Source organism: Schistocerca gregaria, chromosome 2 (genome assembly GCF_023897955.1).
Source record: "Schistocerca gregaria isolate iqSchGreg1 chromosome 2, iqSchGreg1.2, whole genome shotgun sequence".
NCBI classification, from domain to species: domain Eukaryota; kingdom Metazoa; phylum Arthropoda; class Insecta; order Orthoptera; family Acrididae; genus Schistocerca; species Schistocerca gregaria.
The window spans coordinates 570,716,644-570,731,163 of NC_064921.1; the positions used below are offsets into that span (position 1 = coordinate 570,716,644).

General features: G+C 45.8%; 1 protein-coding gene across 4 annotated transcripts in view; it reads left to right on the plus strand.

Annotated features, from left to right (window-relative positions):
• The window catches only part of LOC126332942 (pleckstrin homology-like domain family B member 1), a 996,704-nt gene that overhangs the window by 682,858 nt on the left and 299,326 nt on the right, over positions 1-14,520 (plus strand). For all 4 annotated transcript variants that reach the window (XM_049996695.1, XM_049996697.1, XM_049996694.1 and 1 more), the window contains one exon: positions 12,545-12,731. In XM_049996695.1, the coding sequence (XP_049852652.1) occupies positions 12,545-12,731 (187 nt within the window). The remainder of the gene's footprint in view (positions 1-12,544; positions 12,732-14,520) is intronic.

Here is a 14,520-nt window from a genome sequence, read left to right on the forward strand (position 1 = left end):
TGGCTCGTGAAATTACCTGTTTTTGAGTTGAGACTTTAATTAGGGTAGTTAAGGAAGAAAACAGATATAGTTGTTTAAGTGGTAATGAAAAAAAAACGCATAGCTGCGATTAATTTGCTGCGTAGAGTGTACAAGGGCGTTCAGTAAGTGCTGCAGCATTTTTTTTTCTAAAAGCAGGTTGATTTTATTCAGAATTCCAACACACCATATTATTTGCCACTCTTTTTGCTACAAAACCCTAGTTCTCATCATAGTTTTCCTTCAATGCGACGGCCTTAACGCCGCCTTACTGGAAGAGCCTGTATATGCTCGCATGGCACCAGTCTACTGGTCGACGCCGGAGCCAACGTCTTGTTGCTCCCAATCGTCCACTTATTGCCTCCCGCGGAGTGCATCGTTCACTGGACCAAAGAGATGGAAGTCAGAACGTGAGAGATCTGGGCTGTCGGGTGGAGGGGGAGGACAGTCCAGCGAGGATTTGTAAGCTGCTCTCGGGTGCGCAGGCTTGTTTGAGCCCTTGAGTTGTCATGGAGAAGGAAAAGTTAGTTTGCATTTCTGTGACGACGAACACACTGAAAGCGTTTCTTCAGTTTCCTGAATGTGTTTCCGGCCGGCAAGAGGGAGATAGGACAGGTTTGCGCGGCCTTGTTACGATGATGATAGACGCCTCGCCCAACGACTCGTCGTGCTTTTGTTCACTGCCAAGTGTCTCTGGACATTCTACGACGCTCCAGTTTTCCACTTAAAGAAACTCAATGGCAGCTCTCTGCTAAGAACGCACCTCCGTTACAGACGCCAATTTGAAGGGGACGTATACCGCCGCGACCTGTCGGAACTGCATAGAACTAATGGGGACCCGAGCGGGAACATTCCACGATGTCCCACAACAAATTCCGCATTTCTTTCCACCGAAATTGGCAGAGAAAAAATGTTACATTAGTTATTGAGCGTCCTTCCTACAACATGACTCGTACATTTGTAAACAAAACCGCTCGCGTCTTTGAAAAAAAAAAAATGGCTATTTTCGTGGATATTAGCTGTCAGGAACATTTTGAGCATTTTTAAGTGAACAGTAGAAGTTCAATTAAAAATTGACACATTTGCAACTTTTCTTTTTTTACAAAAGCGGTAATGCATGCACTTTACAGTCGGCTACATTCACACAATTCGCTGTACCAGTACAACTTAAAAAACAAATTCAGTGACTAGAACGTTGTTTAATGAAACTTTTCTTGATTAGACCTATACTTTCAATTGATCATCAGTCACAACATACATTCAGTAATCTGACTCCACAGATGGAGCTACATACATAAAAATAGCACATTCTTCTTTCGTTGCTTTCACCCAATTCTTCGGTAAAGATAGTACGTAATTACATCTTTTTCAGTTCCTGACGGTTGTCATATAATACACTAATCTTTATGCTTTCCTGCAATGCTGCTGCCTCAGCATGTTCCTTTTTTCTTCTGATCCCTTTCTGAATGGTCCTGCAGCTTAAGAAACGAAATAATGGATGCACGGCATTTGAATCCAGCCGAGGTTTTGGAAGTATAGCAGTTATGACTCTTCTGTCAGTGACAGATACTTCCCAGATAATGTCGCTAACTTTGAAATTCCTGTCAGCCACCTGAATAATGACCAGTGAAATACAGTAACGATATATTCAAGCCAAGTGATCCGATAGACAATATATCATAATCTAAAAGATGCGTTAGTAAATTAGATTCAAAACAAAGGCATGTGTTAAACTTATTATTATTAGTAACTGTGAAATCCTGTCTTGGAATTGAATGGAGCAGTTCATGTCACAGGACGTTGTCTTTAGGGAACTTAATACATGAAACTTCTTTTCTGCTGCGTAATTTCCATTATCTTTCGGCACGCAACACTTCATAACCATAGGGAGGATAAAGCTGAATAAACGTATATTATGTTACGTTAAACTCTCACAAACACAATGCATTAACACGTACCTCAGTAACACACAATGAATTCTGTGTATCTGACTGACAACTCGTAACGGGAACACAGCACAAAGAGGATTTTTTTTTTCTTTAACACCTATCACGTTGTTACAGGACACTAAACAGCTGTTAAATATCGCCGCTTCTCGCTTACATCACAACTTCGAGTTCTCGACGTTGTTCGGCCCTGCCATCCAGGGGTGTTTGTTGCACGTAAAATTCAAGTTTTCATACCAAATATTTTACCAAATCAAACCTAATTACTGTCTCAGCGTTGTGACTTTAAGACTATCGTAGTATGGTCAACAAGGTGTTTAATTTGTTGCGGGTGATGAGTGCAAGCCACGCACGTCTGATTTTTACTTTTTTTTCAGTTTCGCTGATATGATGTAGTGCCAACTCATTCAGTCTTACTATTTTGTAGTAAATTTATCAGTTGGTAGGCTCTGACTTAGTGCAAATCTCAACTAAATATAAAACCAAATTAGATGCTGTCCGTCCAACGGAAAGAAACTCTAGCGTCGTTGATATGTTTCCCCTCTTGATATCCAGTTATTCTTTTCGTTTTTCGGTTAGACAGTCGAAGGTGGCACGGTGCTCCAGATAATCCATTCCTTTTCTGGAGGAGCGGAGTCCACATTCCCATTCGACCACGCATATAAAAGGTTACTGCGAAATAACTTCGATAAATGTTTGTATCCCTTTGAATAGTCTACACTAAACTTCCTTCTCCAGCCTCGTCCAACAGAGGAATCGTTTCGCATCTAATGAGTGTTCTGAAGGATGTGATAAGGCTAATCCTATGGCTTTCTCTTCAGAAAGACTTCGCTCAATTAATGTAAATTCAAACTGATGCTTATAAATAGTACATAGCCGTGAAGTACTTAACACAGGAGCAAATGTATTTTAGCAACACTGAAACTATCAGTGTTTAGGAACAATCTGGAATGTTGCTGACATTAAATCCATATTTACATTTTATTTGATCCGCGCTGGATCTTTTGAGCTCCGCGAGGGTTAAGCGTTGTTAGTGAAGAACGCAGTCAACCACAAACACTGAAAACAAGCTTTTTTTCTCTTAATGAGGTTGCCAAAAGATAGATCCATAGCATGTTTTTGCTGTCCGGACAACATATAAAGTAACGCTAAATATTCAAATATTCTTGTGTATTGCAGGAGTGGCCGGCTTCTTGCTGACGAATATGTTACTGTAATTAAAAAAAATTAGCCATCTGAAGAAGTGCATGGTAGCCCGAAACTGGTAATAGAATTAATATAAAACTTGTTAAATGTATTGGTGGCTGGTTGCGATCAATATTTTTAATAACAAAACAATACAACAGTTTCTGCGCGTGTCCGATGGAATCACAGAACGGTTCAAAAACTGATGGCTACTAAAATTCCTTCGTTGTCCAGCGATTATCGGTAACATTAATGTAATCAAGAAGATGAATATAAATACCACCAATAGTGGAATGGACTAATTGTATCTCAGACGCTTAAGGCAGTGCAGGAATATACAAAGCACTCCTCCTTCAGGCCACAAGTGGCCCATCGGGACCATCCGACCGCCGTATCATAGTCAGATCAGGATGCGGATAGGAGGGGCGTGTGGTCAGCACACCACTCACCCAGTCGTTATGATGGTTTTCTTTGATCGGAGCCGCTATTATTCGGTCGAGTAGCTCCTCAATTGGCATCACGAGGCTGAGTGCACCCCGAAAAATGGCAACAGCGCATGGGGGCTGGATGGTCATTCATCCAAGTGCCGGCCACGCCCGACAGCGCTTAACTTCGGTGATCTCACGGGAACCGGTGTATCCACTGTGGCAAGGCCGTTGCCAGCAGGAATATACAGGTTGGTTATAATAAAACTTTCGCTATTTGAAGCGGTGGAAACGGAGGACTGTTTACCGTATTGGTACCTAACTTCATAGGAATGATGTCCAGACAGTTGGCTGCAGCATTTGCGTTGTTAGTAGTGCCTGTGTTATGACTTACCGTTACGCGCCGACAGTAGAGGGGAACTCTGACTCCAGTGGCAGAGGACAAGCAGCGTGGACAGTACTGCGTTGTTAACAGTGACAGTGCCATGGGTTGCCGTTAGGTGCGGGTATTTGTGAGGAGCGCGCACAGCGAGGACCAAGGATATGTATGCCGCGCGAACGGCACACGTTACTGTGCTCGGCTACGCCAACATGTGATCCCTACTCTGAGGGAGAAAGGTGCTTTGGACTCAGCTATTTTTATCCACGATGGAGCTCCACCTCACGTTGCTCGTAAGGTCACTCGGTTATTCCGTAACACATCTGGAGGAAACAGAATAACTTGCCGATCATTCCACAACGCGTGATCATAAAGATCACCAGATTTGAACCTGTGATTTCTGGCTTTAGGGCTGCTTGAAGGACAAGCTTTATCAACAGGACACTAACACGGTTTGGAGACTGCAGATGAGCACAGCGAGGAAGGTAGTCAGGTTCCCAACTGGGACGTTTCGGGCAGCAGTAGAGCAATCTCTAATGCGGTTCCAGGGTGCGTGGCTGCAGGTGGTCGTAACAATGAGCAAGATTTGTAAACATGGTACGCAGTTAACCAATGTTAACGTCTCATGTGGATTTAATCGCTATTTCTTTTCCGCGTGTCCTTATAATTACATGTTTCCACAAGAGTTTCATTGCCCTACGATCACACTTTCCTTTTTCCTTTTTTAATTTTTGGTAAGTTCCTATGGTACCAAACTGCGGAGGTCATCGGTCGCTAAGCTTACACACTACTTAATCTAACTTAAACTAACTCACGTTAAGGACAACACATACATACACCCATGCCGGAGGGAGGACTCGAAACTCCGACGGGGAGAGGCACGCGAACCGTGGAAAGGCGCCCAAGACCGCACGGCTACCCCGCGCGGCACTCGTTTTTCGTGGGGGTCCCATTAAGTAGCGAAAGTTTAATCATAACCTTCCTGCATATGCTATCAAAGAACTGTCTGTCGCTCTTCACCTTCCTCTAATACAACCACGTAAGGCGATCATGTGGTGTTTTCGGCCTGTCCGTGCTACACTGTGCCGAGCAAAGCGTCGCATTTATTTTGTCACTGGATTTGCAATAGGCTTCGAATTCTTAGAAATTCCACCGTGTTCCCCACACTCTGTAAAGTAAATTCCGGTTCAAGGCTAATTTTTTTCGCCATCCTTGTCCTTTCCGAGCTTGTGCCCTGTCTCTAATGACCTCATTGTCAAGGGAATATTGGACACTTAGCTTCCATCTACCACGATTTCGAAGTATGTCAGCTTATTGGGATACGCAACGTGGAGCTGCAAGGCGGAGTCTGATGCGGAAGCGCACAAAACAAGACATAGAGGACAGACAAGGCAATTTCCTGATTTGTGATCACGGCGGCGCCATCAAAGGCACCGCCCTGCGGTGATATCAGGGGAAGAGCAGGCACGCCGCCACGGTTGGACGACGAAGCTAATGGCTCGTGCGTCGGCGACCGGTCGATGCTATCACTCTCAACGTGGCCCTGTTCTAATTGGAAACGCGATCACCACAATGGGGGCCAATCAGAGCGCTGCGAAGAACTGGCAACCAGCCGGGTCACCCACTTCCTCATTCAGAGCGCCAGTGTGAATGCCCGTTGTAGAAAGGACTGCACTTCCATTTAGTGGATCGCTACAGTGTGCTTATGATGTATGACATTGCCCTCATTCTTCTGCGTTTAGCCGACTTTGATTCATGAATGAACCACCTCAGAGCTACGTTTCAGAATACGGTGCTTCTGTTTCATGAACTGAAAACAGGCATTTTGATATTTTACGTTCTGCAGAATGTAGGTAACGGTTGTTAAGTGAATTCTTATATTCTTTCGGCTTGCAGCGCACAATAAATTTCGTCCAAACAGACGTACAGACACCACATCTTTCCAGGTATCTCGGTCGCGTATCTTCTGGCCAGCACTGGAGCGGCTGGGAAATATGGGACTGCGATATCAGTGGAAGAATTGTATCTGTACGCCTGTATGGGCGAAATATAACGAATTGTTTAAGACGCCGTGAAAAACTGAAGATGCATAGAGCCAGTTTTCCAGGATGACGCTGTCCGGCAGGTCAATCTGTGTGCCGAACAGGGATTCGAGCCCGGAACCTTAAGTTTCACGGGAAATGTTCTTACCAACTCAGCTATTTAGACAAGGCTCACGATCTTCCCCACTGTCTTCAGAAGTATTTACCAGATCCCACTAGCGTAATGAAACATCGTCACGTCTGTAAACAGGGCAACAATAAAGAACAACAAAAATATAACAGTTGCCAGGACAATGCACGAGTATAAAGTATATCAAATTTAACATCAAAAACTATACCATAAGCAGCAGACTTCTAGTAATAATTCGTGCAGGAATGAAACGGCGAAGCATTAGTGGCCGTAAGTCACGGTACGTACTTTCAAACACTTCTGTCGATTTTCTAGCAAAAGACTCTCTCTCTGCCTCAAACAAAAGTGGTGTTTTTTCTACATTTTTCGTTTAGTTTGTTCCCAGTTATCTGCACGAAGAACGACACTCAACCTGGAAGGAACACCAGCACTCAAAAGGCATCAGAATAGCTTACGAGCGCCGCGCCAGCTGTCAGTCGCACTCAAATAGTACGGTCCTTTTATAACAACAGTGCCATCACTTTCTGTCTTACAGTAAACACAGCACTCAATAACAGTTGGAATAAAACACCCTCATCCATGCATGTAGAATGTGATTAAGACGCTCGTAATTCATTTCAGAATTCAGTTTCGTTTACAAATCAATACTTCAACTCTTGTGTATAGTATGATAACTTAAAAAGGTTAAAAAACTTCGTAAATACACTGTCCGCATTCAAGATTAAATTCAAATGCAAACTGAGTCGATCTTCAATTCGGAACTGTGGCATACAGGTAGGTAATACTACTTGAACTGAAAAAGAGAAAAAGAAGAACGGAAGACAGCAAATTTTTCTTCTCGACGACACGTAGTTAAACGTTCCTTTGCTAGAGTATAACTTATTTCAAGTCACAGAATACTAAATTGTGCAGAAAAATCAGTTAATAAAAATATTTTCAGAGTATGATAGCATGTCATATCGTGAATAAAATCAATGTTGTGGCTACGGTTGCAGTGGATTGTTGTACATTGTTGTCCGAGTCAATTACATTTCGTCACGTCGTCTTTAACGAGGATGATAGGACGTCAAAATTTTAAAAATCGTTCATATTATTGGTCTCAATTACTAGTAAATAAAATTATTTAATCCAAACAAAAAACCCGCAAATGCGTTTCTGACTACATGAACAGCGAAATTAGTTCATGACTCCTCCACACCTAAAGATGGCTTCGTTTCCACGCTGTGTGAACGTGTGCTGTAGTGAAGGACGGTGGGTCGGGTGACTCAAAAGACGCTCGATGACGGTAGAATCGGTTTACTACTTTCTATTAGTGCGTATCAGTAGCCCAACATCACACCTGACATCTCTAGAAGAGCGCAGCGTTCCAAAGGATTGGAAAAGGGCACAGGTCATCACCGTTTTCAAGAAGGGAAACGTCGATCAGTTGTAGAATTTTGGAACACGTATTATGTTCGAGTATAATGACTTTTCTGGAGACTAGAAATCTGCTCTGTAGGCATCAGCATGGATTTCGAAAAAGACGGTCGTGTGAAACCCAGCTCGCGCTATTCGTCCACGAGACTCAGAGGGCCATAGACACGGGTTCACAGGTAGATGCCGTGTTTCTTGACTTCCGCAAGGCGATCGATACAGTTCTCCACAGTCGTTTAATGAACAAAATAAGAGCATATGGACTATCAGACCAATTGCGTGATTGGATTGAAGAGTTCCTAGATAACAGAACGCAGCATGTCGTTCTCTATGGAGAGAAGTCTTCCGAAGTAAGAGTGATTTCAGGTGTGCCGCAGGGGAGTGTCGTAGGACCGTTGCTATTCACAGTATACATAAATGACCTTGTGGATGACATCGGAAGTTACTGAGATTTTTTCGGACGATGCTGTGGTACATCGAGAGGTTGTAACAATGGAAAATTGTACTGAAATGCAGGAGGATCTGCAACGAATTGACGCATGGTGCAGGGTATGGCAATTGAGTCTCAATGTAGACAAGTGTAATGTGCTGTGAATACAGAGAAAGAAAGATCCCTTATGATTTAGCTACAATATAGCAGGTCAGAAACTGGAAGCAGTTAATGCTATAAATTATCTGGGAGTACGCATTAGGAGTGATTTAAAATGGAATGACCATATAAAGCAGATGCCAGACTGAGATTCATTGGAAGAATCCTAAAGAAATGCAATCCGAAAACAAAGAAAGTAGGTTACAGTACGCTTGTTCGTCTGCTGCTTGAATACTGCTCAGAAGTGTGGGATCCGTACCAGATAGGGTTGATAGAAGAGAGAGAGAGAGAGAAGATCCAACGGAGAACAGCGCGCTCGCGCTAAAAATACAGGATCATTTAGTATTCGCGAAAGCGTTACGGAGATGATAGATAAACTCCAGTGGAAGACTCTGCAGGAGAGACTTTCAGTAGCTAGGTACGGACTTTTGTTGAAGTTTCGAGAACATACCTTCAGCGAAGAGTCAACCAGTATATTGCTCCCTCCTACCTATATCTCGCGAAGAGACCATGAGGATAAAATCAGAGAGATTAGAGCCCACACAGAGGCATACCGACAATACTTCTTTCCACGAACAATACGAGACTGGAATAGAAGGGAGAACCGATAGAGGTACTCAAGGTACCCTCCGCCACACACAGTCAGGTGGCTTGCGGAGTATGGATGTAGATGTAGATGTAGACCCACGGACCTCGGCAGCGAAGCATTGTCGTGAAGAGGCCTCCTGCTGCTGTTGCTGCTATGCCCAGCACAGCCCAGACGTTGCGCGACCTTGCGTGGTAAACACTCCCAGCCGGCAGCCGAATTACCTCTGGAACAGATGTGGCAGAGTGGCGCGGCCACGCCAACTGTGCGACAGGCTGGTAGCGTGCCCCAGCTGTGGCAAGTGACACGAGCTCAGACGTCCGCTGAGCAAACCCCTGTTCAGCGGCCAGTGATTGCGGACTACGGGGACCTCATTTTGACTCTCGGTCCGTCGGTGCTCCATCTAGATTCCTGGCAGATGGTCGTCAGGATGACGGTAGATTAGTAGCAACCTCTGTGACGGACAGCAACTCGATGTCTCACTGATCGATCGGGTGACTGTCAGAACCGCCAATATTTATAAGGGGCCGGCATCAGTGGCCGAGCGGTTCTAGGCGCTTCAGTTTCTAACCGCGCTACCGCTACGATCGCAGGCTCGAATTCTTCCTCGGGCATGGATGAGTGTGATGTCCTCAGGTTGTTGTTGTTGTTGTTTTGGGAGAAGAGACCAAACAGCGAGGTCATTGGTTTCATCGGATTAGGGAAGGACGGGTAAAGAAGTCGGCCGTGCCCTTTCAAGGGAACCATCCCGGTATTTGCCTGGAGCGATTTAGAGACATCACGGTAAACCAAATCAGGGTGACCGGACGCGGCATTGAACCGTCGTCCTCCCCAATGCGAATCCAGTGTGCTAACCACTACGCCACCTCGCTCGGTGTCCTAGATTTTAGTAGTTCGAAGTTCTAGGGGACTGATGACATCAGATGTTAAGTCCCCTAGTGCTCAGAGCCATTTATAAGGGGGAAAAGTCGATTTGTTGTGGTGTGGCCTCGGTTTCACTAACTTGTCGGGCACGAGTGGGAAACAGGCGGCGGCACCTGGTGGGCACCATAGCGTACTGGTGCACCTGTATATTGGGGCAATAGTACCTTTTACGGCATCGAGCCAACTTACTTGCATCAGTATCACACACACATCCCACTGGATATAGTTCACAGCAGACATGACGTTGGTGCTGTGTCTCAAATGTTCATGAAGTATAAAAGCACAGACGGGCGTTAGTGCGTAGTTCTGAACATTAATCTCCAAAGAAAAACACAAATTTTGCACTGCTCAAGCACATTGAAATTACCTGTCAGAGGCCTGAAGAAACAACTTTCGCAGTGCGGACAGCTGCGAGAGGTGCAGGAAGATTGTCAGTGAGGTTCTGAAGGTTTTGAAAGGGACGAGGAGCCATGCCGACTGGAGCATCGTCGTGAGCTGTGCTCTTTCTCAGTTTAGGATCCATGGCACGAAGAGCTCGATTGAGGTGGTCCCACAGAGTCTCGATTGGGTTTAAATCCGGGGAGTCTGATGGTCAGGGAAGCAAGGTAAACCACGTACGTACACTTTGACCTATATGACACGCTGCATTGTCTTGCTCGTAGATGCCATCATGCCGAGGAAAAACAAACTTAATGTAGGGGTGGACAAGGTCTCCCAGGATAGATGCCCACTTGTGTCGATCCATTGCGCCTTCTGGAATGACGAGATCACCCAGGGTGTATCACGAAAACAATCCAGAGACGGTAACCTTCCCTCCTGAGGCCTGGACCCTTCCGACAATTGTTACAGGGTGACGTTCCCGCTGTACACGCCAGTGGGCATCTGTCCGATGCATAGGAGGTGATTCATCTGGAAATCTCACCTGATGGCGTTCATCGGACGTCCAGTTGCGGTACTGGCGTCCAAATTCCAGCCTTCGTCGCTGATGAACAGCAGTCAGCCCGGGTATTTGAACCAGCGGCCTGCTGCGGAGGGCCATTCGCTGCCTGTGGTGCATCACAGTTGTCACGGCGCCAGTTTTGTATACCGCTTGTAACGTCCCAACAGTAAAAATAATTATAACATTCACATTTTTGTATAACCTCCCCACAGATAAATTCTGTAAAGTACCAATAATACAATGTGACTAATCTCCTAATAAAAAAACGTGACTCATATATAACATTTCAATAATTAACTGACTGTGAATCTAAACTGGTAAATTTGGACGTGAACAGTGCTGCATCATGGCCCTGAAAGAATAAATTGAAAATTCTTACCTCAATGAAGTCGCCGGATAACGCGTATATATCTGCTTCTAAAAGAAATTTTTCTGGCACAGCCCAGTGAAATGCTGGCCGCTAGATTTGTCATGTATAAAAAGGAACAACTGATTTTCCTTTACGATAATCGAGATGACCATGGATTGCAAAAAGTAGAAAATTCTTTAAATTCAGATCAATGATTGTCAAAAAGTCAATTTTATATAAAGATTATTATTAAAAGATTTTTGAAACATTTACATGGTACTTGATATAACAATAGTAGAAAGTTTGTTGTAACAAACTACCTATGCGCGAGGCTGTTTCTACCTTTATACTACATCGCTCAGGCACCACCATCGCTCCCCACGACCGGCCTCTGGAACTCGTACACCAGACTGCTAGCTACTACTTACTCCTACTGCTCTTACTGGAGCCAACACTGCTCTCTGGTCTGAGATTCTCTTATAGCTTACATATCGCAGGCAGCGCGTGAGCAGTCCATCGAAATTGCATTTGCTCGAGTGCGCTAGTAATATATTCCTTAATCATGGACCTCTTAGCCGGCGGCGGTGGTCTAGCGGTTCTAGGCGCTCAGTCCGGAGCCGCGCGACTGCTACGGTCGCAGGTTCGAATCCTGCCTCGGGCATGGATGTGTGTGATGTCCTTAGGTTGGTTACGTTTAAGTAGTTCTAAGTTCTAGGGGACTGATGACTACAGATGTTAAGTCCCATAGTGCTCAGAGCCATTTGAACCATGGACCTCTTACACGCGATTTTGGCGTGCACGGTGTATTTTAACCACGGCGGCACGCGAAGATCTTACATACTTAGCCGTTTCGGAAAAGCTTCCACCCTCGGCCGAAAACTACTGATCATCCCATTTCGAAAGTTAGATAAATAGCTCCGTTTCCACACTACGACGACTGCATTGTTGGTTGTTTGGTTGGTTGATTTGGGAGAGGGGGGCCAAACAGCGAGGTCATCGGTCCCTTTGGATTAGGGAAGAATGGGGCAGCAAGTCAACCGTGCCGTTTCAAAGGAACCATCCTGGCATTTGCCTGGAGCGATTTAGCGAAATCACAGGAACCGTAAATCAGGATGACCGGACTCAGGTTTGAACCGTCGTCCTCCCGAATGCGAGTCGAGTGTGCTAGCCACTGTACGCCTCGCTCCGTGACACCTGCAATGTTGCCAAGTACTGCCTCCACTTCTACTGCTGTCGCTTCCCGTCTGTGAGTGGTTATTTCACGTTGACGTCTAACATAGGCAGTGCTCACTTCAGTGTGACTGGACCGTGTATAACCTGAGCTGTTAATCCATGTCTGTATGGTGAAAATATTTGTATGAAAGAGTGTAAAAAAAGACAAAAATGAAACAAACCTTTTCTAATTGGCTGTCTCCAAATGAAGGAACCTCAGATACTGCCCGTGAAAGGCGAGGTTTCGGGTTCGAGTCCCAGTGTGCCACAGAGTTACAGTGTCAGGGAGTTTCATAACGTTACAACTCTGTGTTTCGTGTCTTACGGTCGGTAAACCTAACGATGTAAGCAAGCTATTTTGGCCACTGCGCAGCTTTTGAAATGAGGCGCTGGCCTGTTGTTGCAGATGTCGGCGGGAGTGGCCGGCCAGCAGCAGCAGCAGCAGCAGCAGCAGCAGCAGCAGCCGTGCGATGCCGGGCTGGAGGTGCGCGAGGCGGGCCGGGCGCTCAAGGTGCACGCCGAGCTGCCGCACCTGGTCAGCCTGGGCGGCGGCCGGCTCAGCACCGCCGTCACTCTGCACCCGCTGCCGCCAGGTAGGTCTCTCTCTCTCTCTCTCTCTCTCTCTCTCTCTCTCTCTCTCTCTCTCTCTCTCTCTCTATCTATCTATCTCTCTCTCCCTCTCTCTCTCTCTCTCTCTCTCTCTCTCTCTCTCTCTCTCTCTCACACACACACACACACACACACACACACACACACACACCACCTCTATTTATTTTTAGACAGCCAGAAAAGGAAATTATGAATTTTTCTATTCCTAGTTTGGTTTTGGCTAGACGGAGTGAATTACACTACTGGCCATCAAAATTGCTACACCAAGAAGAAATGCAGATGATACACGGGTATTCATTCGACAAATATATTATACTAGAACTTACATGTGATTACATTTTCACGCAATTTGTGTGCATAAGACCTGAGAAATCAGTACCCAGAACAACCACCTCTGGCCGTAATAACGGCCTTGATACGCCTGGGCATTGAGTCAAACAGAGCTTCCATGGCGTGTACAGGTACAGCTGCCCATGCAGCTTCAACACGCTACCACAGTTCATCAAAAGTAGTGACTGATGTATTGTGATGAGCCAGTTGCTCGGCCACCATTGACCAGACGTTTTCAGTTGGTGAGAGACCTGGAGAATGCGCTGTCCAGGGCAGCAGTCGAACATTTTCTGTATCCAGAAAGGCCCGTACTGGACCTGCAACATGCAATCGTGCATTATCCTGCTGAAATGTAGAGTTTCGCAGGGATGGAATGAAGGGTAGAGCAACAGGTCGTAACACGTCTAAAATGTAACGTCCACTGTTCAAAGTGCCGTCAATGCGAACAAGAAGTGACAGAGACGAGTAACCAATGGCACCCCATACGGTCACGCCAGATTATACGCCAGTATGGCGATGACGAATACACGCGTCCAATGTGCGTTCACTGCGATGTCGCCAAACACGAATGCGGCCATCATGATGCTGTAAACAGAACGAGGATTCATCCGACAAAATGACGTTTTTCCATTCGTGCACCCAGGTTCGTCGTTGAGTACACCATCGCAGGCGCTCCTGTCTGTGATGCAGCGTCAAGGGTAAGTGCAGCCATGGTCTCCGAGCTGGTAGCCCATGCTGCTGCAAACTTCGTCGAACTGTTCGTGAAGATGGTTGGTGTCTTGCAAGCGTCCCCATCTGTTGACTCAGGGATCGAGACGTGGCTGCACGATCCGTTACAGCCATGCGGATAAGGTGCCTGCCATCTCGACTGCTAGTGATACGAGGCCGTTGGGACCCAGCACAGCGTTCCGTAGTACCCTCCTGAACCCACCGATTCCTTATTCTGCTAACAGTCATTGGATCTCGACCAACGCGAGCAGCAGTGTCGTGATATGATAAACCGCAATCGCGATAGGCTACAAACTGACCTTTATCAAAGTTGGAAATGTGATGATACGCGTTTCTCCTCCTTACACGAGGCATCACAACAACGTTTCACCAGGCAACGCCGGTCAACTGGTGTTTGTGTATGAGAAATCGGTTGGAACCTTTAGTCATGTCAGCACGTTGTAGGTGTCGCCACCGGCGCCAACCTTGTGTGAATGCTCTGAAAAGCTAATCATCTGCATATCACAGCATCTTCTTCCTGTCGGTCAAATTTCGCGTCTGTAGCACGTCATCTCCGTGGTGTAGCATATTTAATGGCCAGTCGTGTATAATCCAGACATTCACCTTACAGGCGAGTGCAGATTTCTCTAACACCTCAACCCTGATTATTTCGTAGACAGTAGATTCAGTAGCTGTTTCCTACTTTCCTTTATCTGCTTTCTAATAAGAGGTGTT